General features: G+C 55.2%; 1 protein-coding gene across 3 annotated transcripts in view; it reads right to left on the reverse strand.

Annotated features, from left to right (window-relative positions):
* Window positions 1-1,837: 1,837 nt before the first annotated feature.
* Window positions 1,838-22,841, reverse strand: part of MYRF (myelin regulatory factor) — a 65,193-nt gene continuing 44,189 nt past the window's right edge. The window contains exons 8-27 of one of the 3 annotated variants that reach the window (XM_078869067.1): window positions 22,598-22,793; window positions 21,306-21,382; window positions 20,346-20,456; window positions 19,639-19,729; window positions 17,083-17,283; window positions 15,934-16,042; window positions 14,616-14,725; window positions 13,646-13,803; window positions 12,068-12,182; window positions 11,225-11,313; window positions 10,825-10,899; window positions 8,872-8,954; window positions 8,537-8,728; window positions 7,340-7,516; window positions 6,854-7,066; window positions 6,101-6,188; window positions 5,337-5,411; window positions 4,847-4,943; window positions 3,607-3,681; window positions 1,838-2,294 (exon numbers count right to left, since the gene is read on the reverse strand). In XM_078869067.1, the coding sequence (XP_078725193.1) occupies window positions 2,208-2,294; window positions 3,607-3,681; window positions 4,847-4,943; window positions 5,337-5,411; window positions 6,101-6,188; window positions 6,854-7,066; window positions 7,340-7,516; window positions 8,537-8,728; window positions 8,872-8,954; window positions 10,825-10,899; window positions 11,225-11,313; window positions 12,068-12,182; window positions 13,646-13,803; window positions 14,616-14,725; window positions 15,934-16,042; window positions 17,083-17,283; window positions 19,639-19,729; window positions 20,346-20,456; window positions 21,306-21,382; window positions 22,598-22,793 (2,419 nt within the window). In that variant the 3' untranslated portion in view covers window positions 1,838-2,207. Of the gene's footprint in view, window positions 2,295-3,606; window positions 3,682-4,846; window positions 4,944-5,336; window positions 5,412-6,100; window positions 6,189-6,853; window positions 7,067-7,339; window positions 7,517-8,536; window positions 8,729-8,871; window positions 8,955-10,824; window positions 10,900-11,224; window positions 11,314-12,067; window positions 12,195-13,645; window positions 13,804-14,615; window positions 14,726-15,933; window positions 16,043-17,082; window positions 17,284-19,638; window positions 19,730-20,345; window positions 20,457-21,305; window positions 21,383-22,597; window positions 22,794-22,841 lie in introns of all 3 variants that reach the window. The other 2 variants (XM_078869066.1, XM_078869065.1) reach the window with 2 other exon arrangements.

Consider the following 22,841-nt stretch of genomic DNA (forward strand, 5'->3'; position numbering starts at 1 on the left):
CCGCAACTCAAGCGGAAAGTTGCTTTAAACGCATTTTGCAACCTAACGAACGATGAAACAAGACGATACAAATATATATTTGGAAAATTATCATGAACCTCGCTAAGCGATAACCCATTTCGTGAAACAAACAAAAAAAAGTACACCACAACACGGCATGGCGTGGGCTTGATGGGACATGGAGTGGTGTTCATCTTTTTGGTTCTTTCGGTAAAGTCACGTAGAAGGGACATAATAAAATAATAAAAATAAAACATAATAAAATAATTCTCACGTTTCGGCTACAACGCAAACAGCGCAAGCAGCCGTCCTCACCTGGGGACGGCTGCTTGCGTTGTAGCCGAAACGTCTTGAGAATTATTTAATGTTTTATTTTTATTATTTTATTATTTCCCTTCTACGTCACTTTACCGAAAGAACCAAGAAGATGAATCCCTGCAGTCACGAAAGCTTTAAATCGAAATTTATGGAGTGGTGTGTTCACAACCGTGACCCGGCATGGAGCATTCACGATGGAACGCGGAGTGGGGTTCGTCACAACCCGGCATGGAGCGTGCACTGTGCGTGGCACTACAACGAGAAGCGCGATGTTTGCAGTTGACGATGCCTAAAAGATCCCCTCCCTCTAGAACCCGATTAGTGCAGAGCGAAATGAACTGAAGTTGCTTGCAGTGACGAATACAATTGATTATTTGCGGGCGTCGTGTGTGGCTACCCTCGTGGTGGCTCGTGGGCCGTAGGGTTCCAGTCCCTTGCCACGTGGAGGCGGGTCCCTCCGTGCGTGCGTCACTGAGGAGTGGGGAGTGGAGCGGTGGCGCAGTGGTTAGGCGCGTTGCGCTTACGAACCCGATTCCCGCTCAAGGCCACCAACACCAGCGACGAATATATAGGGAGCCGGTCCCAGGCGTCCCCTATGTCGACTCAGCCTCAAATGAGTAGCTGGTGCACCACTGTGTAAACATTGCCACTGGGCGAGACGAAGGTGGTACGGGTGGGGGGGGGAGGGTTTCCCCGGCCACACCAATCCCTCATGTGCCGTGTCGGCCTTCGTGGGTGCTACCCCGCGAACAGCACTTGCTCCTGCAGTCTGTTGAGGCTACACGGGGGGTGGGGGGGGTCTCTGTCTTTGTGTGTGGGGGCCACTTTGGCCAGAAGCTCCGCCGCTGCGAGGCCGTCATGGCCGGTCGTGTACACGTGGCTAGCAGCATCATTCTCCCGTCGACGAGGGCGACGCGAACGCCGATCGGTGTGACGGAGCCGCTGAGTTATGCAGTAGGACAGCAGCGGCAGCTGAGTAGACGGTGGTTGTGACGACTTAATGTCATCGTGGCAACAGGAGTCGAAATCGTCTCGACTCAGTGTGGTCCGGGCCTCGTGCGTCCCGTGACCAGAGATTACCCAGGGTTCCCAGGGGGGCACCCACAAGGGGTCGGGGGTCACGTGGGCGATGGCCCCGCCCCACCCCCCACCTTGAGCCCCGAATTTAATATTTTATTATTATTTATCAGAACGAATACACTCAACGGTTTTGTTTTATGAATGTAGGACCCTAAAAAATCCGTAGCCGCCATCCCCTCCCCCCCCTGCACCTTCCTCCCTGGGAGGTTTCAAGATCCACGTCTGAGAAGGGCTCCTGTGATCCGTGAGAAAGTGGGGGCCAACTTGGTCAGATCGTGCCTCCGCTCTCTACCCAGCCAGCACCGGGAGCTGTCCACTCGTAGTAAGAGCCCCTCGCCCGGCCCCCAGTACGACTGCACCCCCACCACCACCACCACCACCGCCCCCACCACCACCACCACCACCCCCACCGCCCCCACCACCGCTACCACCACCGCCACCGCAGTAGAGGCGAAGCGACCTCGCCGTTCGCCCCGTCGCTGAGATCGGCGGCATTGGCGGCCCCCTGGCTCTTGGCGTGTCGGCCACCTACCCAGGAACCCAACAACGACCGGGAAGAGCGCTTAGCAGAGTCGGTGGCGGTGGTGGGGGGGGGGGGGGGGGCACACACCCCCAACATCCGCAGCGCGTCTGCGGCCCTAGTAGTCAGTGGGCACGGACAGAGACAGAAGGACAGCGACAGACGGACAGAGACAAAGGGACAAGGCAAGAGGGATGAGAGAGAGAGGCCGCCGTGAGAGCGAGCGGGCGGGCCCAGGTGGTGTTCGTGGCGCTGCGGTTGGGGTTCGTCTCTTCGTCCCTCGCGCAGCTCAGGTGCAGATGCGCTGGAAGATGAAGTGGTAGTCGGTGAAGGTGGCCTCGGCCTGCCCAGCGCTCGTGCCGCAGTCCGCCAGGCCCTGCGGGGGGGGGGGGGGGGAGGGGGGCGGGAGCGGAGCCACGCGTGTGACGCCTCTGGAGCCAGGCGGGGGGCCCGCGGGCTGCCGGGAGGCCGCGGGGGCCCGTCGTCGCCGCCGGGCCGAGGGGCCGAGTGGCCGATCGATCGGCCGGTTTCGCTCTCGAGCTCAGCAAGCTGGCCGTCCAGTCGACGGTAATGGAAGATGTTTTTTTAACCGTGAAGATGTTTTTTTTGGGGTTAGATCGCGGAAATATCGACGTGTCGTTATGAAGCCGCCACCACCACCACCGGGCGCGGCCAATTAGTGAGGTTTTTCACGTAAAACAAAAAAATAGTTACTACTTCAGCACACCGGTGTATTGGAGAGTAAACCCACAACATTGGGAAAAAATAATAAGTTAAGTCAGAAGCTTGCTGAGGTTCACAACTCCTGTTTACAGCCCCGCAGAGCCGGTGGTGGAAGTTGAGTATTTCTATTGCAGGGACGCGGTGACGGTAACGAGAACGAGCGTTGTTACGTCGTAGCGTCGTTCATGCAAACTGCATCGTACCTGATAATCGGGTTTTTACCCTTTTATCTGGCAACAAAACTGACACCTTTTTTTACAAAAAGACCACAATACCTGCAGTCATAATGCAAACAAAAACATAACTCTGATAATGTATGCAGTGTCCTTGAAGTTGATTGGTCCACACCGGAGACAGCTTTCCTTAGAGCCTAGTCTCACAAGGACAGTGCATACATTATCAGAGTTATGTGTTTTGTTTGCATTATGACTGCAGGTATTGTGGTCTATGCAAACATAACTCCTTGTAAAAAAAAAGGTGTCAGTTTTGTTGCCAGATAAAAGGGTAAAAAAAACGATTATCATATTTTTTCTTCTGGCAAATGAGGTTCCAATGGTGCATCGTAGCTGCCGCTGATTTCCGCGTCCTGGCCAATTAACGACGGCTGCTGATAAGTGTCGGAGGAAACTGGAGCACGCACGTGTGGGGGGCAACGCTCGATCCCCGTACAGATGGAACAGATGGAGATGAGCCCGCACTTGACTGTACCGCCCTCTGACGAGCCAGGGTTTGGCACCTCATCGACGCGCACGGCAAAGGGAGTTTTGCAACATCTGTGTGCGGTGATCCACCAACCACCCACGCCGCTGCCTGCACGGTTCCGGATTACAGGCGGCCGCGTGCAGCGTGGCCACCGTCACCACTCCTGCCCGGCCGTCTGTCCATAACAACCTTCCAAACGCTGTCGTCCGGGAGACAAAAGCATTCTCCTGGAGAATTGGGCCAGCGCGCGAGGAGGCACTCACCACCACGACGACCCTGAAGTGGTAAGTGCTCCGGTAGAAGGGCGCGACGAGCAGGTCCCAGGTGTGCTGGTAGCCCTGGACACGCGCGCCGCAGACATCACCACAGAGTGCAAGTTGGGGCTGTTATCATCGTTGAGCTGTGGACGCCTTTTGGCGTCCTCTGGTCGAGCAACCAATTGGGTCGGGGCTCAAAAGAAAGCCGTCCCTTGGTGTGGACCAATCGGTTTCAAGGACAATGTCAATATATTATCAGTGTGTTTTTTGTTTGCATTTTGACTGCAAGTATTGTGGTTAATGCAGACATGAATCCTTGTAAAAAGGTTTCAGTTTTGTGGCTAGAAAAAAGGGGAACAACCCTATTATTATCGTTGTTGTTATTGTTGTTGTCACGAAATCAACTCGTGGTGCTGTGCCACCCGCCGAACTGCATCCGCTCCTCGTAGTTTTTCGTTATTTTGTGTCATTTCCTTTGAACTTATCTACGTGACTTTAAAGACCCATAGAATATGGATTCCGGCAGTCACGAAAGCTTTAAGTCAAGATTTAACGAATTTGGCAAGTTTTGACCACGCAACGCCCGGCTCTCCTGCGGACTGCGCCAGAGGCGGCGGGGAGCGCGGCCGTGGGGAATATTTAGCGGTGAACGCGCAGGACGCGCTGTTAACCAGGGCGGCCCGCGTGATTCGGGCCGCGAAGCTCGGCAACGTCGAGCGGCCCGACCGCGTGACTACCCTGCCGGGCCGTCACGTCGCCGGCCCGGTCCCACCCCCCCACCACCACCACCACTCCCCCCCCCACCCCCACCACCACTCCCCCCCCACCCCCACCACCACTCCCCCCCCCACCCCCACCACCACCACTCCCACCACCCCCACCACCACTCCCCCCCCCCACCCCTACCACCACTCCCCCCCCACCACCACTCCTCCCCTGCCACCCCCACCACCCCCCCAACACCACCACCACCACTCCCCCCCCCCACCCCCACCACCCCCCCAACACCACCACCACCACTCCCCCCCTGCCACCCCCACCACCACCCCAACACCATCACCACCACTCCCCCACCTCCACTCCCCCACCCCCCCAACACCCCCACCACCCCCCCCACCACCACCACTCCCCCACCACCCCCACCACCACCCCCCCAACACCACCCCCACCACCACCACCTCCCCCCCCACCCCCCACCACCACCACCACTCAACCCTTGCCACCCCCACCACCCACCCCCTGTTACCTGCGTGCTCCGCAGCAGCTCGGGGCGGGGCACGTTGGCGAGGCAGGGTGCGGTCTGCTCCGCGTCACACATGTACATCAGCAGCGGCTCCGACGTGCTGCACGCACACAGGCAAAGGCAAAGGTCCCCCGCGTAGCCTTCACCGGGACCGCTTTCGGGGCAAGAGCCGCTAGCCGGCGGCGGGACGGGTGGCCGACGGTACCGTGCCCGGCCGCCTTTGTCTCTCCGGTGCCGACATTAATTACGCACCCCACCGGCTGCTCGTTTAAGGCTGAAGACGACTTGGGGCAGGCACAAGACCCGTTCGGATATTCGCCATTGGTCGTGAGCGGGGAATCGAACTCGGGTCGACGGGTTCATAGCAAGGGTTTTGTGTTGTTGTGCTTGCTGTTGTGTTGTTGTGCCTGTTGTTGTTGTTGTTGCTAGAATTGTAAGGGTGAAACGATTGTGTTTATTGTTGTTGGTTGTTGCTGTTGTTGTGAGCCCCTACTTGAGCTCAAGTCGGATAAGCTGGTCGGGCGGGGTTTCGCCACTGATGGGAATCACCATGGTGTAGTTGCCCTTCCTGTGACGCACACACGCACGTACACACGCACACACACACGCACACACGCACGCACACACACACGCACACACGCACGCACACACGCACGCACGCACACACACACACACACACGCACACACACACGCACACACACACGCACACACGCACACACGTACACACGTACACACGCACACACACACGCACACACGCACGCACACACACACGCACACACACACGCACACACACACGCACACACACACGCACACACGCACACACACACGCACACACACACGTACACACGCACACACACACGTACACACGCACACACACACGCACACACGCACGTACACACGCACACACACACGCACACACACACGTACACACGCACACACACGCAGACACACACGTACACACGCACACACACACGTACACACGCACGCACGCACACGCACACACATCGGTGTTACCAGCAGCGAGAGGAACTCAACAACGAGACGCACAGATGACTCGGCACGGTTTCCTCTCCCGTATGTCCACGTCAACATGAAATGAAGCTGTCGCCACATCGGGCCCATTGGCATTTCGAGACGGAGCTACGTCAGCAGTTGCGAGTGAGCAAGACGGTGAGCGAGGCGGTGAGTGAGGCAGTAAACTAGGTGGTGACTGGGGTGGTGAACGAGGTGAGCGAGGCGGTGAGTGCGTACGCTCACCCGCACGGAGCCCCAGCGACACAGTAGTTGGTGTCGATGGTCAGCTGACTCTCCAGGATCTGAATGCTCCGTGCTCTGGTGTCAGTCCCTGCACCATCACCACCATCACCACCATCACCATCGTCACCACCATCACCACCATCGTCACCATCACCACCATCACCATCATCACCATCATCGTCACCATCACCACCATCATCGTCACCATCACCACCATCACCACCATCACCATCATCGTCACCATCACCACCATCACCACCATCTCCGCCATCACCATCATCGTCAGTATCATCACCATCACCACAGTCACCACAATCACCAAAATCACTACCATCACCACCATCGTCACCATCACTATCATCGTCACCATAGTCGGCATCGTCACCATTACCACCATCATCATCGTCAGTATCGTCACCATAGTCAGCATCGTCATTACCGTCAGCATCGTCACCATCATCAGCATCATCAGCATCATCGTCAGCACCATCTGCATCACCGTCAGCATCAGCATCACCGTCAGCATCATCGTCAGCATCGTCACCATCATCAGCATCGTCACCATCATCAGCATCATCAGTATCATCGTCACCATCATCAGCATCATCAGTATCATCGTCACCATCGTCAGCACCATCAGCATCATCGTCAGCATCATCAGCATCGTCACCATCATCGTCACCCATCATCACCGTCAGCATCGTCACCCATCATCACCATCGTCAGCATCATCACCATCGTCAGCAAGCTTACAGTCGACATCCCCCACGTTCCTCCTCCTCCTCTTGCTCCTCCTCCGCCGGCCCCCGGCTCCGCCCCCGCCCCGCGGTGCCGTCTGATTGGCCGGCGCGCTCGTCCCGCCCCCGCCGCCGACCGCTGACCCAGGAGCGGGACTCGGGAGGGGCGACCGCTGCCGCTCCGCTCCGACCATCGAGTCGAGGAGGCCTCCTCCACCCAGCGGTGGCCCTATGCACAAGCGCACCGAGCAAAATGGCCCCAAGTAACGTTACAACGTACCAATGTCGACCTGTGTTGTCGCCAGTTCTCTTCTCTCGCTCCGCCGGAGATGTAGCAGGGCGATCCGCATTGGCCGTGTCGGTGGAGGAGGGGTGCACAACACATTTGGTTCTGCGATCTCCTTGCATAGAAGAGATGCGGCGAGACAAGAGTTGGGAGCTCCTCGGTCGAGAAGGGGACCGTGGCGCACGGCCGGGGCGGCTGAGCTACCGGCCGGGCTACCTTTGGCGTGCGTGGTTGAGCCTCCTCCGCCGCCGCCACGGGCGACGGCTCCGTGCCGGCGTGCGAACAGATGGACGAGCGCTTTGGTGGGGCGGGCCGGCAGGGCGTCGTTGGCACCGTTGGGGCCGTCGGGGGACGGCATCGACTTGGGCCGAACGCCCGGGCGGGAGCGCGGGCCTGCGGGGCGAAATGACGCGGCAGCGGCAAGCCGAGTTTATTTTTGGTGGTCGTGGAAAGTCCAGTTTATTTGAGTTTTTGCTGAAATGCACGGCGCCTTTCTGGCACGAATCTGCCACTCAAAAGTGCCGTCGTCCTCCAGTGGTGGTCAGAGGTCAAGGCGCAGCCCTGCAATCGCTCGCTCGCTCGCGCGCGCGCCCCCCCACTGGCGGAAGAGAGAGCGGAGCTCCAGGGTAGTTTGTTAGGTCTGACTCTCCGCGCGGGCCAGGCGTGTTGGGAGGTGTGCGGAGTGACCACACTCTTTACCCCACCACACGCGGCCAGCCGCTCGACTAAACGTGGTTAAATTTTTCGATTTAAAGCTTTCGTGACTGCAGGGATTCATCTTCTTGGTTCTTTCGGTAAAGTCGCGTAGAATGGAAATAATAAAATAATTAAAATAAAACATAATAAAATAATTCTCACGACGTTTCGGCCACAACGCAAGCAGCCGTCCCCCGACAGACCTGTTCTTCACCTGAGGACGGCTGCTTGCGTTGTGGCCGAAACGTCGTGAGAATAATTTTATTATGTTTCATTTTTATTATTTTATTATTTCCATTCTACGTGACTTTACCGAAAGAACCATGAAGATAAACGTGGTTAGTTTAGTTGGTGGAAGGACAGAGATGGAGTCGAACCGGCGAGCTCTGGATTGCAAGTCATAAACGAAGTGGGCGGTGCTAGTGATGCTTATGACCTTGGGCTACGCCCATTTTAAACCTTTTAAAAGAGCCGGCCTTCGGCAGTTTTCCCCCTCTTTTTTTCATCCTGATGACGATCGCTTGCGTTGCGATCGAAACGTCGTAGGTTTTTTTGTTTGTTTATTTTATTCCCATTAATTTGAACCTGTCCACGTGACTTTACCGAAAGACCCAAACAATATTCATTCCTGCAGTCACGAAAGCGCAAGATATAAACAAGTTTTTCACCGTGCGTGATCCACCAACCTCCGTCGATTCATTCCACATCAACGCTCACCGCCGGAGAGCTTGGGCAAGGAGGCTTGGGATGATGAGGACGAGGATGACGAGGAGGAGGAGGAGGAGGCGGCGGTGGAAGTGAGATTGTGGCCTGGGAGATCGGCCGTGGATGGGGCAGCAGTGGGCGGTGGGCAGCACATGGGCCGGCAGGGGGGGTTGAAGCACAGGTCGATGCACGGGAGCTCGCCACCTGCGGGGAGCCGGGCGCACGCCCAGCGGCACAGCGATTTGCATGCACAGACAAAGGTCCCCCCTCCCCGGCGTAGCCTCGAACAAACCGTTGGGGCAAGTGCTGTGCCGTGCGCGTGCGTGCGTGCGCGTGCGTGCACTCACTTGGCAGCGTGGTGTAATTACTCGGCGGTTGTGTCGCCGGCTGTGAGCCCGTCCAGTATTTGGAAGTGCTCGACACAATGCTACTGGGGTAGGGAGCGAAGACAATAAAACACGTGTCTACTCGCGGCCGTCGTACACGTGGCAACGAGGAACTTCCACTGTTGGCTCAACAGCTGCCCACCTTAGAGCCCTTGACTGGACTGCCCAGACGTGATCTCGGATCCAACTCGGGCTGCCGCCCGTTTATCTTTCGCTGTCGGGTTCCGCTAACAAGATTCCCGCAATGTCCGTTTGGCGCGACCCTGCGTCTGTGGCCGCCGTGTTTAACCTCTCCGTCGTCGTTGTCGTCGCACCGCAGCGCGAGAACTCCCAATGGATTCGACGTCTCGTGATGAAGCGTCGCCAACAGCGCAATCGGGATTTTGAAAAAAATCGGGGGGTAATTCTAACGTGGGGGGGGGGGGTTGGGGTGTCATTCGTGCCTCCCGGCGAGAAGGGCCCGGGTTCGATTCCTGACTCAGGTGCTCTCCCCCTGCTCTGCGTGGGGGTTTTCCTCCCGGTTCTCCGGTTTCCTCCCCATGGCTAAAATAAAATGCGCACAACGTACGTAGCCGGTGTGGGCCAACACCGCCCCATAATTCTGAGCAACGAGACACGCGCGTGGCGATGTCACTCAGCTGGGACCAGGCACAGCAGCAGCATCGCCACCCCCCCCGCCGCCACCCGCCGCCCTGGCCTCCTGCGCAAAACCTGGCAGGACTCTCCTGGGCAAACTGGCGGAATCCTAATAACACCAATAATAACAACAATAACAACAATAACAACAACAATAACAACAATAACAACAATAACAACAACAATAACAACAATAACAACAATAATAACAACAATAACAACAACAATAATAACAACAATAATAACAACAATAACAACAATAATAACAACAATAATAACAACAATAACAATAATAACAACAATAATAACAACAATAACAATAACAACAATAATAACAACAATAATAACAACAACAATAACAACAATAACAACAATAATAACAACAATAATAACAACAATAACAATAACAACAATAATAACAACAATAATAACAACAATAATAACAACAATAACAACAATAATAACAACAATAACAATAACAACAATAATAACAACAATAATAACAACAATAATAACAACAATAATAACAACAATAATAACAACAATAACAATAACAACAATAATAACAACAATAATAACAACAACAATAACAACAATAACAACAATAACAACAACAATAACAACAATAATAACAACAATAACAATAACAACAATAATAACAACAATAATAACAACAATAACAACAATAATAACAACAATAACAATAACAACAATAATAACAACAATAATAACAACAATAATAACAACAATAACAACAATAATAACAACAATAACAATAACAACAATAATAACAACAATAATAACAACAATAATAACAACAATAACAATAACAACAATAATAACAACAATAATAACAACAACAATAACAACAATAACAACAATAACAACAACAATAACAACAATAATAACAACAATAACAATAACAACAATAATAACAACAATAATAACAACAATAACAACAATAATAACAACAATAATAACAACAATAATAACAACAATAACAATAACAACAATAATAACAACAATAATAACAACAACAATAACAACAATAACAACAATAATAACAACAATAATAACAACAATAACAATAACAACAATAATAACAACAATAATAACAACAACAATAACAGCAACAATAACAACAACAACAACAATAATAACACTAACAATATTAACAACTATAACAATAACAACAACTATAACAATATTAACAACAATACTAATAATACCAACAACAACAACAACAATAAAACAACGGTGGTGCCGATGCTCGCTTACTCGGCGAGCTCCTTCTCGGACGAGCTGTCCCCGCTCTTGAGGCTCATGATGTACAGCGTCGACATGGACACCACACTGCGCGCACGCACACAGACAAACGTCCCCGCAAACGTGTAGCCTTGCGGTTGTGTGTTGTTGTTGTTGTGTGCGTTGTTGTCGTGTGCGTTGTTGTCGTGTGCGTTGTTGTTGTTGCGTGTTGTTGTCGTGTGCGTTGTTCGTGCGCGTTGTTGTTGTTGCGTGCGTTGTTGTTGTGTGTTGTCGTGCGCGTTGTCATTGTTGTTGTTGTGTGCATTGTTGTTGTGCGCGTTGTTGTTGTCATTGTTGCGTGCGTTGTTGATGTTGTCGTTGTCGTGTGCGTCTGGCCCGTGTGGTTTCCGTGCTGTTGGTCTGGCGCCAGCACCTGAACGCCATGATGACCACGAGTGCGATGATCGTCCCCTGCAGGAACCTCTGACCCAGACAGCCCGGGTGAGGCTGGCTAGCCTGAGCCTGCGTCACGCACAGAAGCCACACACACGAGACACACACAGAACACACGCACACACACAGAACCCACACACACACACAGAACGCACACACACAGAACACACACACACACAAGCAACACGCACACACACACACAGAACCCACACACACACAAGCAACATGCACACACACACAGAACACACGCACACACACACACAGAACACACACACACAAGCAACACGCACACATACACAGAACCCACACACACAAGCAACATGCACACACACAAGCAACACACACACACACATGCAACACGCACACACACACACGTGCATGAGCCACACGCATACATAGACTTACGTAGAGATCCATGGACTTACATAGAGACCCATTGACTTACATAGAGACCCATGGATTTACACAAAGACCCATAGACTTACATAGAGACCCATTGACTTGCATAGAGACCCATTGACTTGCATAGAGACCCATTGACTTACATAGAGACCCGTGGGCTTACACAGAGACCCATGGACTAACATAGAGACCCATGGACTAACATAGAGACCCATGGACTTACACAGAGAACCAGACTCGCGTAGACTGGGCTGTGATTAAACCGGAAGCCCGGTCATCCGATGAATTTTCATATCGTAAAAAAAAATTCAAATCAAATCTAATCTGCGTTTCAGAGGCAGGCCTGCCAGATTCCAGAGCACCCCGGGCCTCCCGTGCGTAGGCCATGGTTTGTCTTCCCCGGTCCGTGTGCGGTGCGTACCTTGGCGCCGGCCTTGCTTGGAGGCTTGTGGGGCAGCGAGCCGTGTTTTCGATGGCCGCCTTTGCTGCTGCTGCTGCCCCCTCGGCTGAAGTTGCTGCCCGCCCGGCTAAACTGACTGCCCCCTTGACTGTGGGCACACCGTCATCGTCATCATCATCACCGTCATCTCCGTCATCATCATCATCATCACCACCGTCATCATCATCATCACCACCGTCATCATCATCATCACCGTCATCATCATCATCACCGTCATCATCATCATCACCACCATCATCATCATCACCACCGTCATCATCATCACGGTCATCATCATCATCACCACCATCATCATCATCATCATCACCACCGTCATCATCATCATCACCACCATCATCGTCATCACCACCGTCATCATCATCATCACCACCATCATCATCATCACCACCGTCATCATCATCATCATCACCACCGTCATCATCATCACCACCACCGTCATCATCATCATCACCGTCATCATCATCATCACCGTCATCATCATCATCACCACCATCATCATCATCACCACCGTCATCATCATCACGGTCATCATCATCATCATCACCACCATCATCATCATCATCACCACCGTCATCATCATCATCACCACCATCATCGTCATCACCACCGTCATCATCATCATCATCATCACCACCATCATCATCATCACCACCATCATCATCATCATCACCACCGTCATCATCATCATCATCACCACCATCATCATCATCACCACCGTCATCATCTTCATCACCACCATCATCATCATCATCACCATCATCATCATCATCACCGTCATCATCATCATCACCACCATCATCATCATCACCACCATCATCATCACCATCATCATCATCACCACCACCACCATCATCATCACCACCACCATCATCATCATCACCACCATCATCATCATCACCACCACCATCATCATCATCACCACCACCGTCATCATCACCACCATCATCATCACCACCACCGTCATCATCATCACCACCATCATCATCACCACCACCGTCATCATCATCACCACCATCATCATCATCGGCAGCAGCAACAGTATCAGTAGCGGCATCAGCAGTAACAGGAGTAGCAATAGCAGTAGCAGAAGCAACGACAGCAGTAGCAGCAGTAGCATCATCAGCAGCAGCATAATCACCAGCACCATCATCACCGTCGATGGCGGTAGCAGCAGCAGTAGCAGCATCAGCAGTAGCATCAGTAGCAGAAGTTGCAACAGCAGTAGCAGCAGCAGCAACACACAATAGCTGTAGCAGCATCATCAGCAGCAGTATCATCAGCGGCAGCACCAGTTGGAGCATCATCATGAGTGGCAGCAGCATAATCAGCAGCACCACCATCAGCATCAACATCAGCGGCAGCAGCTTCATTATCATGAGCAGGATGAGTAGAAGCGGCGTCACCATCAGTAGTGGCGATGTGTACGTGCATGTGTGCGTGCGTGTGCGAGCGCATGCATACACACACGTGCGTTCAAACGTGCGTGTGTGCGTGTGTGTACGTGCGTGCGCGTGTGTGACCTGCGTCACCCTCTCTGACCTCGCGGTTCCTGCGCTCACACTCGACTTGATGCTGTCGAGTCGCTTCAGGTGCAGCTTCTTGCTCCAGCGCTCCAGCTCGTCGATGCGCGTCTCCAGGTTGTCCGTGAGCTTGCACAGCTCCTTCACGGCCCCCACGTTCTCCATGAACAGCCGGTCCTGCCACACCACACACCAGACGCACAAACACCGTCAGCCAGACGGACGGACGGACAGGCGGACAAAGCAGCAGATGGATGGACAGGCTTCCATGGAGTCACGGTTGCTGCCACAAAGCCGTCATTAGCAGGCTAATCGACCGACCTGTCTACCTGCTCCCAACCCACCTGCCCAGCCTGCCACCTACAGCCTGAATTGTATATCTGTCACAAACACGCCTGCCACTGACCTAGCTACCTGCCGACTTGCCACCAATTTGTCTGCCACTGTCCCCCAGCAAGTCGCGATAGACTTGCCACCGGAGCCTGCCATCAAAGCCTACCACCGAGGCCTACCACCAAAGCCTGCCACCAAACTTGCCACCTACCATCACAGCCTCTCACCAAGACCTACTACAACAGCCTACCACCAAAGCCTGCCACCAAACTTGCCACCTACCATCACAGCCTCTCACCAAGGCCTACCGCCAGGGCTTACCACCAAAGCCTGCCACCAAACCTGCCACCTACCATCACAGCCTCTCACCAAGGCCTACCACCAAGGCCTACCACAAAACCCTGCCACCAAACCTGCCACCTACCATCACAGCCTCCCACCAAGGCCTACCACCACAGCCTGCCACCAAACCTGCCACCAAACCTGCCACCTACCATCAGAGCCTCCCGTCAAGGCCTCCCACCAAGGCCTACCACCAAGGTATACCACCAAAGCCTGCCACCAAACCTACCACCTACCATCACAGCCTCCGACCAAGGCCTACCACGGAGGCCTGTCACCAAAGCCTGCTGCTGACCTAGCTTATCGTCACTCACCTGGTTGACCACCAAGAGGTTTTCAATTCTCTCTCCATTGTTGCAGACCATGTCTCCGGTCTCCTTCACGGCTTCCGGGATGATTCTTTGAATCTCCTGGGCGATGACGCCTGGATTGTGCGGAGAGAAATGAACTGTTAGTGAACAACGGTAACCGACATGTCCTGTGCTTATGAGCCTCACGATAACTGCACGCATCGTCACGCACACTGCGTCGTGCACCGTCATACCCCGCTCATTCGCTGCGAGAGTTTTAACATTGACACTTACCTTGTGAAATAATTTACTTTTTGTTTTTATATATATTTTTAAAAGGCATGCTCTAGCACAGTATCTTGTTTATTTTAATGTTTTGCTTCCTAGCTGGACTACCTGCCACTCAACCGTCTCCCAGCCCGCCCCTCCCCCTAATTAAGTAATGAATTGTGCTATTGGCATCAGGTGTTGAGATTAACACAAGAAATGCAGAACCCTGTTTAATCACAGCTCAGTCTGTGTGAGCCTATGGTTATCTGTGCATGGTGATGGGTCTCGCTACACTTGAGAACCTGGTTTAAACACGGGCAGCAGCTGAGACCCGGAGTGGAACCCAGGCTCTCAGTGGTGCCGGCTCAGCATCTTTGACCTCCGAGGGACCACTGTGCGCTCGACATGAGTGAGTGAGTGAGAACGGCAAAGTGAGTGAGTGAGCGTCCCATGAGTTAATTACTCATGAGTGAGGGAGTGAGTGAGTGAGCGAGAGATCGAGTGAGTGAGCGAGAGATCGAGTGAGTGAGTTCCTCATGAGTGAGGGAGCAAGTGGGCGAGTGAGTGAGAATGGCAAAGTGAGTGAGTGAGCGTCCCATGAGTTAATTACTCATGAGTGAGTGAGTGAGGGAGTGAGTGAGCGAGCGAGAGATTGAGTGAGTGAGCGAGAGATCGAGTAAGTGAGTTCCTCATGAGTGAGGGAGCAAGTGGGCGAGTGAGTGAGTGAGAACGGCAAAGTGAGTGAGTGAGCTTCCCATGAGGGAGAGAGCAAGTGATTGAATTGCTAATGAGTGAGTTCCTCATGAGTGAGGGAGCGAGTGGGTGAGGGAGTGAGTGAGTGAAATATCGAGTGAGTGAGTTCCTCATGAGTGAAGGAGCGAGCGAGTGAGTGAGCGAGCGAGTGAGTGAGCGAGTGAGTGAGTGAGCGAGCGAGTGAATGAGTTCCTCATGAGTCAGGGAGCGAGTGGGTGAGGGAGTGAGCGAGCGAGTGATCTAATTCCTCATGACTGAGGGAGCCAGTGGGTGAGGGAGTGAGCGAGCAAGTAAGCGAGTGAGCGAGCGAGTGAGTCACCGGTCTGCGGTGACACCTCCACGCCGACCGTCTCCGCAAAGTGAGGCTTGTACTGGAAGTGGACGAGACGCATCCGCGAAATCCGCTTGAGCTGCTCAGTGGTGTCCACCTGCACAGGGACACGGACACACAAGTGGGACACGCAGAGACACAGCCAGAGACACCAAGGATGGTGACGCTGCACGAAGAACAACCCAGAGCCCAGGTCTACTGATGGTATCATAGGCCTTGACCAGGTCAATAAAGCAGAGATGTAGGTCTTGTTGGAATTCCCTATACCTCTGCTGTAGCAGACGGACATAACATATGGCATCTGTGCAGGACCGTCTTTTCCTGAAACCACATTGGGGCTCCGTGAGCCTCTCCTCAGCGTGCCAGGCAAGGCAATGTTGAATAATCCTTGCAAGGACCTTTCCCGGCACACACAGTAACACAGTAACAAAGACAGTAACACACACACAGTAACAAAGACAGTAACACACACAATAACACACGCAGACAGAGTAACACACAATAACACAGACACAGTAACACACACAGTAACACACAGTAATACACAAAAGACAAAGATCCCCTGTATAGCCTTAACAGACTGTAGGAGCAAGTGCTGTTAGCGAGTACCTATGAAGGCCAGAACGGTACACGAGGGGGTGGGTGGCCAGCACCACGCCCGACCGCCTTTGTCTCCCTAGTGGCAATGCTTACACACTGCACCAGGTACTCATTTGAGGCTGAGTCGACCTAGGGGAGGCCTGGTTCAGATAATTGTCACTGGTGTTGGCCGTGAGCGGGAATCGAACTCGGGTCGCCGGGTTCATAGCGCAGCGCGTGAACCGCTACCCTACCGCTCCCCACACACACACAGTGACACACACACACAGTAACACACACACACACACAGTGACACACACACACACAGTGACACACACACAGTGACACACACACACACAGTGACACACACACACACAGTGACACACACACAGTGACACACACACACAGTGACACACACACACAGTGACACACACACACAGTGACACACACACACAGTAACACACACACACAGTGACACACACACACACAGTGACACACACACAGTGACACACACACACGGTGACACACGGACACTAACTGCGTGGGTGCGGTACGTACGTCGCGGATGTGCTCCTTGGCGCGTGCGTCCGACGGCTGCAGGATGGAGCCGGCCACCTTGATGTTGCCGTGCACCGTGAGGGCCTCGTCGGGCCGCTCCGTGTTGACGCCCACGCGGCCGTGGTGGAACACCGCGTCGCCCTGCGGACCGCGCTGCCACAGCACCTCCGAGTCGTTCTCGAACTGGCCCGGGTTCGACGCCTGGCCGAGGGGGCACGCGGGCCGCAGTCCGTTACGACGGGACGAGTGCCGCTTGTCGCGAGCGTGGCCGTGTGGAGGAGCTGTAGCTGAGGGGCTGTGAGTCTCAGTGTGGAGGAGCTGTAGCTGAGGGGCGGTGAGTCTCAGTGTGGAGGAGCTGTAGTTGAGGGTGGTGAGTCTCAGTGTCGAGGAGCTGTAGCTGAGGGTGGTGAGTCTCAGCGTGGAGGAGCTGTAGTTGAGGGTGGTGAGTCTCAGTGTGGAGGAGCTGTAGCTGAGGGTGGTGAGTCTCAGTGTGGAGGAGCTGTAGCTGAGGGGCGGTGAGTCTCAGTGTGGAGGAGCTGTAGCTGAGGGGCGGTGAGTCTCAGCGTGGAGGAGCTGTAGCTGAGGGGCGGTGAGTCTCAGCGTGGAAGAGCCGTAGCTGAGGGTGGTGAGTCTCAGCGTGGAGGAGCTGTAGCTGAGGGTGGTGAGTCTCAGTGTGGAGGAGCCGTAGCTGAGGGTGGTGAGTCTCAGCGTGGAGGAGCTGTAGCTGAGGGTGGTGAGTCTCAGCGTGGAAGAGCCGTAGCTGAGGGTGGTGAGTCTCAGCGTGGAGGAGCCGTAGCTGAGGGTGGTGAGTCTCAGCGTGGAGGAGCTGTAGTTGAGGGTGGTGAGTCTCAGTGTGGAGGAGCTGTAGCTGAGGGTGGTGAGTCTCAGTGTGGAGGAGCTGTAGCTGAGGGTGGTGAGTCTCAGTGTGGAGGAGCTGTAGCTGAGGGTGGTGAGTCTCAGCGTGGAGGAGCTGTAGCTGAGGGGCTGTGAGTCTCAGCGTGGAGGAGCTGTAGCTGAGGGCGGTGAGTCTCAGCGTGGAGGAGCTGTAGCTGAGGGGCGGTGAGTCTCAGCGTGGAGGAGCTGTAGCTGAGGGTGGTGAGTCTCAGCGTGGAGGAGCTGTAGCTGAGGGTGGTGAGTCTCAGCGTGGAGGAGCTGTAGCTGAGGGTGGTGAGTCTCAGTGTGGAGGAGTTGTAGCTGAGGGTGGTGAGTCTCAGCGTGGAGGAGCTGTAGCTGAGGGTGGTGAGTCTCAGTGTGGAGGAGCTGTAGCTGAGGGTGGTGAGTCTCAGCGTGGAGGAGCTGTAGTTGAGGGTGGTGAGTCTCAGCGTGGAGGAGCTGTAGCTGAGGGTGGTGAGTCTCAGCGTGGAGGAGCTGTAGCTGAGGGTGGTGAGTCTCAGTGTGGAGGAGTTGTAGCTGAGGGTGGTGAGTCTCAGCGTGGAGGAGCTGTAGCTGAGGGTGGTGAGTCTCAGTGTGGAGGAGCTGTAGCTGAGGGTGGTGAGTCTCAGCGTGGAGGAGTTGTAGCTGAGGGGCTGTGAGTCTCAGTGTGGAGGAGCTGTAGCTGAGGGTGGTGAGTCTCAGCGTGGAGGAGCTGTAGCTGAGGAGCTGTGATTCTCAGTGTGGAGGAGCTGTAGCTGAGGAGCTGTGATTCTCAGTGTGGAGGAGTTGTAGCTGAGGGTGGTGAGTCTCAGCGTGGAGGAGCTGTAGCTGAGGGTGGTGAGTCTCAGCGTGGAGGAGCTGTAGCTGAGGGGCGGTGAGTCTCAGTGTGGAGGAGCTGTAGCTGAGGGTGGTGAGTCTCAGTGTGGAGGAGCTGTAGCTGAGGAGCTGTGATTCTCAGTGTGGAGGAGTTGTAGCTGAGGGTGGTGAGTCTCAGCGTGGAGGAGCTGTAGCTGAGGGTGGTGAGTCTCAGCGTGGAGGAGCTGTAGCTGAGGGGCGGTGAGTCTCAGTGTGGAGGAGCTGTAGCTGAGAGGCTGTGAGTCTCAGCGTGGAGGAGCTGTAGCTGAGGGTGGTGAGTCTCAGCGTGGAGGAGTTGTAGCTGAGGGTGGTGAGTCTCAGCGTGGAGGAGCTGTAGCTGAGGGTGGTGAGTCTCAGTGTGGAGGAGCTGTAGCTGAGGGTGGTGAGTCTCAGCGTGGAGGAGCTGTAGCTGAGGGGCGGTGAGTCTCAGTGTGGAGGAGCTGTAGCTGAGAGGCTGTGAGTCTCAGCGTGGAGGAGCTGTAGCTGAGGGTGGTGAGTCTCAGCGTGGAGGAGTTGTAGCTGAGGGTGGTGAGTCTCAGCGTGGAGGAGCTGTAGCTGAGGGTGGTGAGTCTCAGCGTGGAGGAGCTGTAGCTGAGAGGCTGTGAGTCTCAGCGTGGAGGAGCTGTAGCTGAGGGTGGTGAGTCTCAGCGTGGAGGAGCTGTAGCTGAGGGGCGGTGAGTCTCAGTGTGGAGGAGCTGTAGCTGAGAGGCTGTGAGTCTCAGCGTGGAGGAGCTGTAGCTGAGGGTGGTGAGTCTCAGCGTGGAGGAGCTGTAGCTGAGAGGCTGTGAGTCTCAGCGTGGAGGAGCCGTAGCCGAGGGGGCCACTCACCCGTACGATGATCCTCTCGGAGGCCTGTGCGGCGAGCATGTGACCCTGTCCCTGCGAGTGAGCATGCAGCGCCACCACCAGGAGGAAGTAGCTGCTCGTCACACGCACCGGGGTGAGAGGGGGGCAAATAGCTCGACGACTCGAACACAACTCAGCACTAGCAGGAGCTGCTGCAACTGCCAGACCCACACACTCGCCGTACATGCACAGACACAGGCAAAGATCCCCCGTGTAGCCTTAACAGACCGTTGGGGCAAGTGCTGTTGGCGAGCACCTGTGAAGGCCGGCACGGCACACGAGGGGGTGGGTGGCCAGCAACCACGCCCGGCCGCCTTTGTCTCCCTAGTAGCGATATTTACACTCCGCACCAGGTGCTCATTTGAGGCTGTCGACCTAGGGGAGGCCCAGGACCGGTTCGAATAATCGTCACTGGTGTAGCGCGCTAACCGCTACACTACCGCTCCCCATACACAACCAACACACACACGCGCCACACACACACACATCACCCCCTTCACACACACACACCCATCACACACCACACCCATCACACACACAACACACCCATAACACACACACCACACCCATCACACACACACACCACACCCATCACACACCCATCACACACACACCACACCCATCACACACACACCACACCAGACACCACACCCATCAGACACACGGCACAGCCGGCCCCGGGGCCTCACCGCTGGTCCGGGTTGGGCTTGCCCTTCTTGCGCATGTTATTGGACGTCGTCTCGCTGAAGTGGAGCCTCCCCACCGTCACCTTCGTCATCTGGTCCGCCGGCAGGTCCACCCTGGGGGTCACGGCGGGGTCACGAGACACACGCGCACAAGCGCACACACACACACATGTACACACACACATGTACACACACACGCGCGCACACACACGTGCACACGCACACACGCACACATGCATACACATACGCGCACACACACACACACACGTACACACACGCGCATGCACACACACACGTACACACACACGTGCACACGTACACACATACGCGCGCATACACACGCGCACACACGCACACACGCACACACACACGCGCACATGCACACACACACGTACACACACGGGCACACACGCACACATGCACACGCGTACACACACACGCGCACATGCATACACGTGGCAAGTCAGCATCCAGGCATGGGGTAAATGGGTGACAGAACGTCTGCAGGTGAAGGGGAAGCAGGCTAACGTGGTAACGACAGGGTAGGGTGACACACCGCCACCCGCTCGTGCTGCCATTGTGAGGGGCTTGCGAACAGCACGTGCCCCTAACAGTTCGTTATGGGGGACCCTTGTATACTGGTGAGTGTGTGTGTGTATTGGTGAATGTGTGTGAGTGTTGGTGAGTGTGTGTGTGTTGGTGAGTGTGTGTGTATTGGTGAGTGTGCGTACTGGTGAGTGGGTGCGTATGTGTTGGTGAGTGTGTGTGTATTGGTGAGTGTGTGTGTGCTGGTGAGTGTGTGTGCGTACTGGTGTGTGTGTATTGGTGAGTGTGTGTGTGTTGGTGTGTGTGTGTGTTGGTGTGTGTGTGTGTGTGTTGGTGAATGTGTGTGCGTACTGGTGTGTGTGTGTTGGTGAGTGTGTGTGTTGGTGAGTGTGTGTACTGGCGCGTGCGAGTCCTCACCTGACTGGGTGGAAGGGCCGTTTGCTGCGATCGGACTGCGACTGCTCGATGTTGATGCTCTGGTTGGTGGCCTCCATCTGTAGCACAGACGCACGCACAGACGCACGCACAGACACACGCACAGACGCACGCACAGACGCACAGACAGACGCACGCACAGACACACGCACAGACACACGCACAGACGCACGCACAGACACACGCACAGACACACGCACAGACGCACGCACAGACACAGGCACAGACGCACAGACAGACACACGCACAGACACACGCACAGACGCACGCACAGACGCACGCACAGACACACGCACAGACACACGCACAGACGCACAGACAGACACACGCACAGACACAAGCACAGACGCACGCACAGACACACGCAAAGACACACGCACAGACGCACGCACAGACGCACGCACAGACACACGCACAGACGCACGCACAGACGCACGCACAGACGCACGCACAGACACACGCACAGACGCACAGACAGACACATGCACAGACACACGCACAGACGCACGCACAGACGCACGCACAGACACACGCACAGACGCACGCACAGACGCACGCACAGACGCACGCACAGACGCATGGACAGACCCAGAAAACATTTGGCAGGACCCTCTTGGGAAAGAGCTTTAAGTCTCAACGACGCTTTTCTGGGTGAACAAGCAGTTTTACAATAATGTCCTGCAGCACCTTGAACCTATGGACCCCACTTTGACCCCACGAACCCCACCCATACTCAATTCTGACCTCATGGAATTCCAACTTAACCCCACCTCGACCCCCCACTTAACCCCACCCCGACCCCCCCCCCCCCACTTAACCCCACCCCGACCCCCCCCCCCACTTAACCCCACCCAGACCCCCACTTAACCCCCACCCCGACCCCCCCCCCCCCCCCCCCACTTAGCCCCACCTCGACCCCCACATAACCCCCACCCCGACCCCCCCCACTTAACCCCACCCCGACCCCCACTTAACCCCCGACCCCCCCACTTAACCCCACCCCGACCCCCCCCCCACTTAACCCCACCCCGACCCCCACTTAACCCCCACCCCGACCCCCCCCCCACTTAACCCCACCTCGACCCCCACTTGACCCCGACCCCCCCACTTAACCCCACCCCGACCCCCACTTAACCCCCACCCCGACCCCCCCCACTTAACCCCACCCCGACCCCACCACTTAACCCCACCCCGACCCCCCCCCCCCACTTAACCCCACCTCGACCCCCCACTTGACCCCACCCCGACCCCCCCACTTGACCCCACGTGCCCACCTTGACCCCGTAGAGCTTGATGTAGAAGCAGTCGACGGGCTTGGTGCCGTCGGGCGCCTTGACGAAGCGTGGCAGCCCCATCATGGCCACGTGCACCGTCACCTGGAAGTGGTTCTTCTTCTGGCACACGAACGCGTCGTCCGGCACCGAGAAGTTGAAGCCCTTGTCGGCGTCCACGCGGTACGTGGGCATCAGCCTGGCGCGGGGGGCGGGGGGTGGGGGGGCCAGGGGTCACCAGGGGTCA

Source organism: Lampetra fluviatilis, chromosome 27 (genome assembly GCF_964198595.1).
Source record: "Lampetra fluviatilis chromosome 27, kcLamFluv1.1, whole genome shotgun sequence".
Classification (NCBI taxonomy): Eukaryota; Metazoa; Chordata; class Hyperoartia; order Petromyzontiformes; family Petromyzontidae; genus Lampetra; species Lampetra fluviatilis.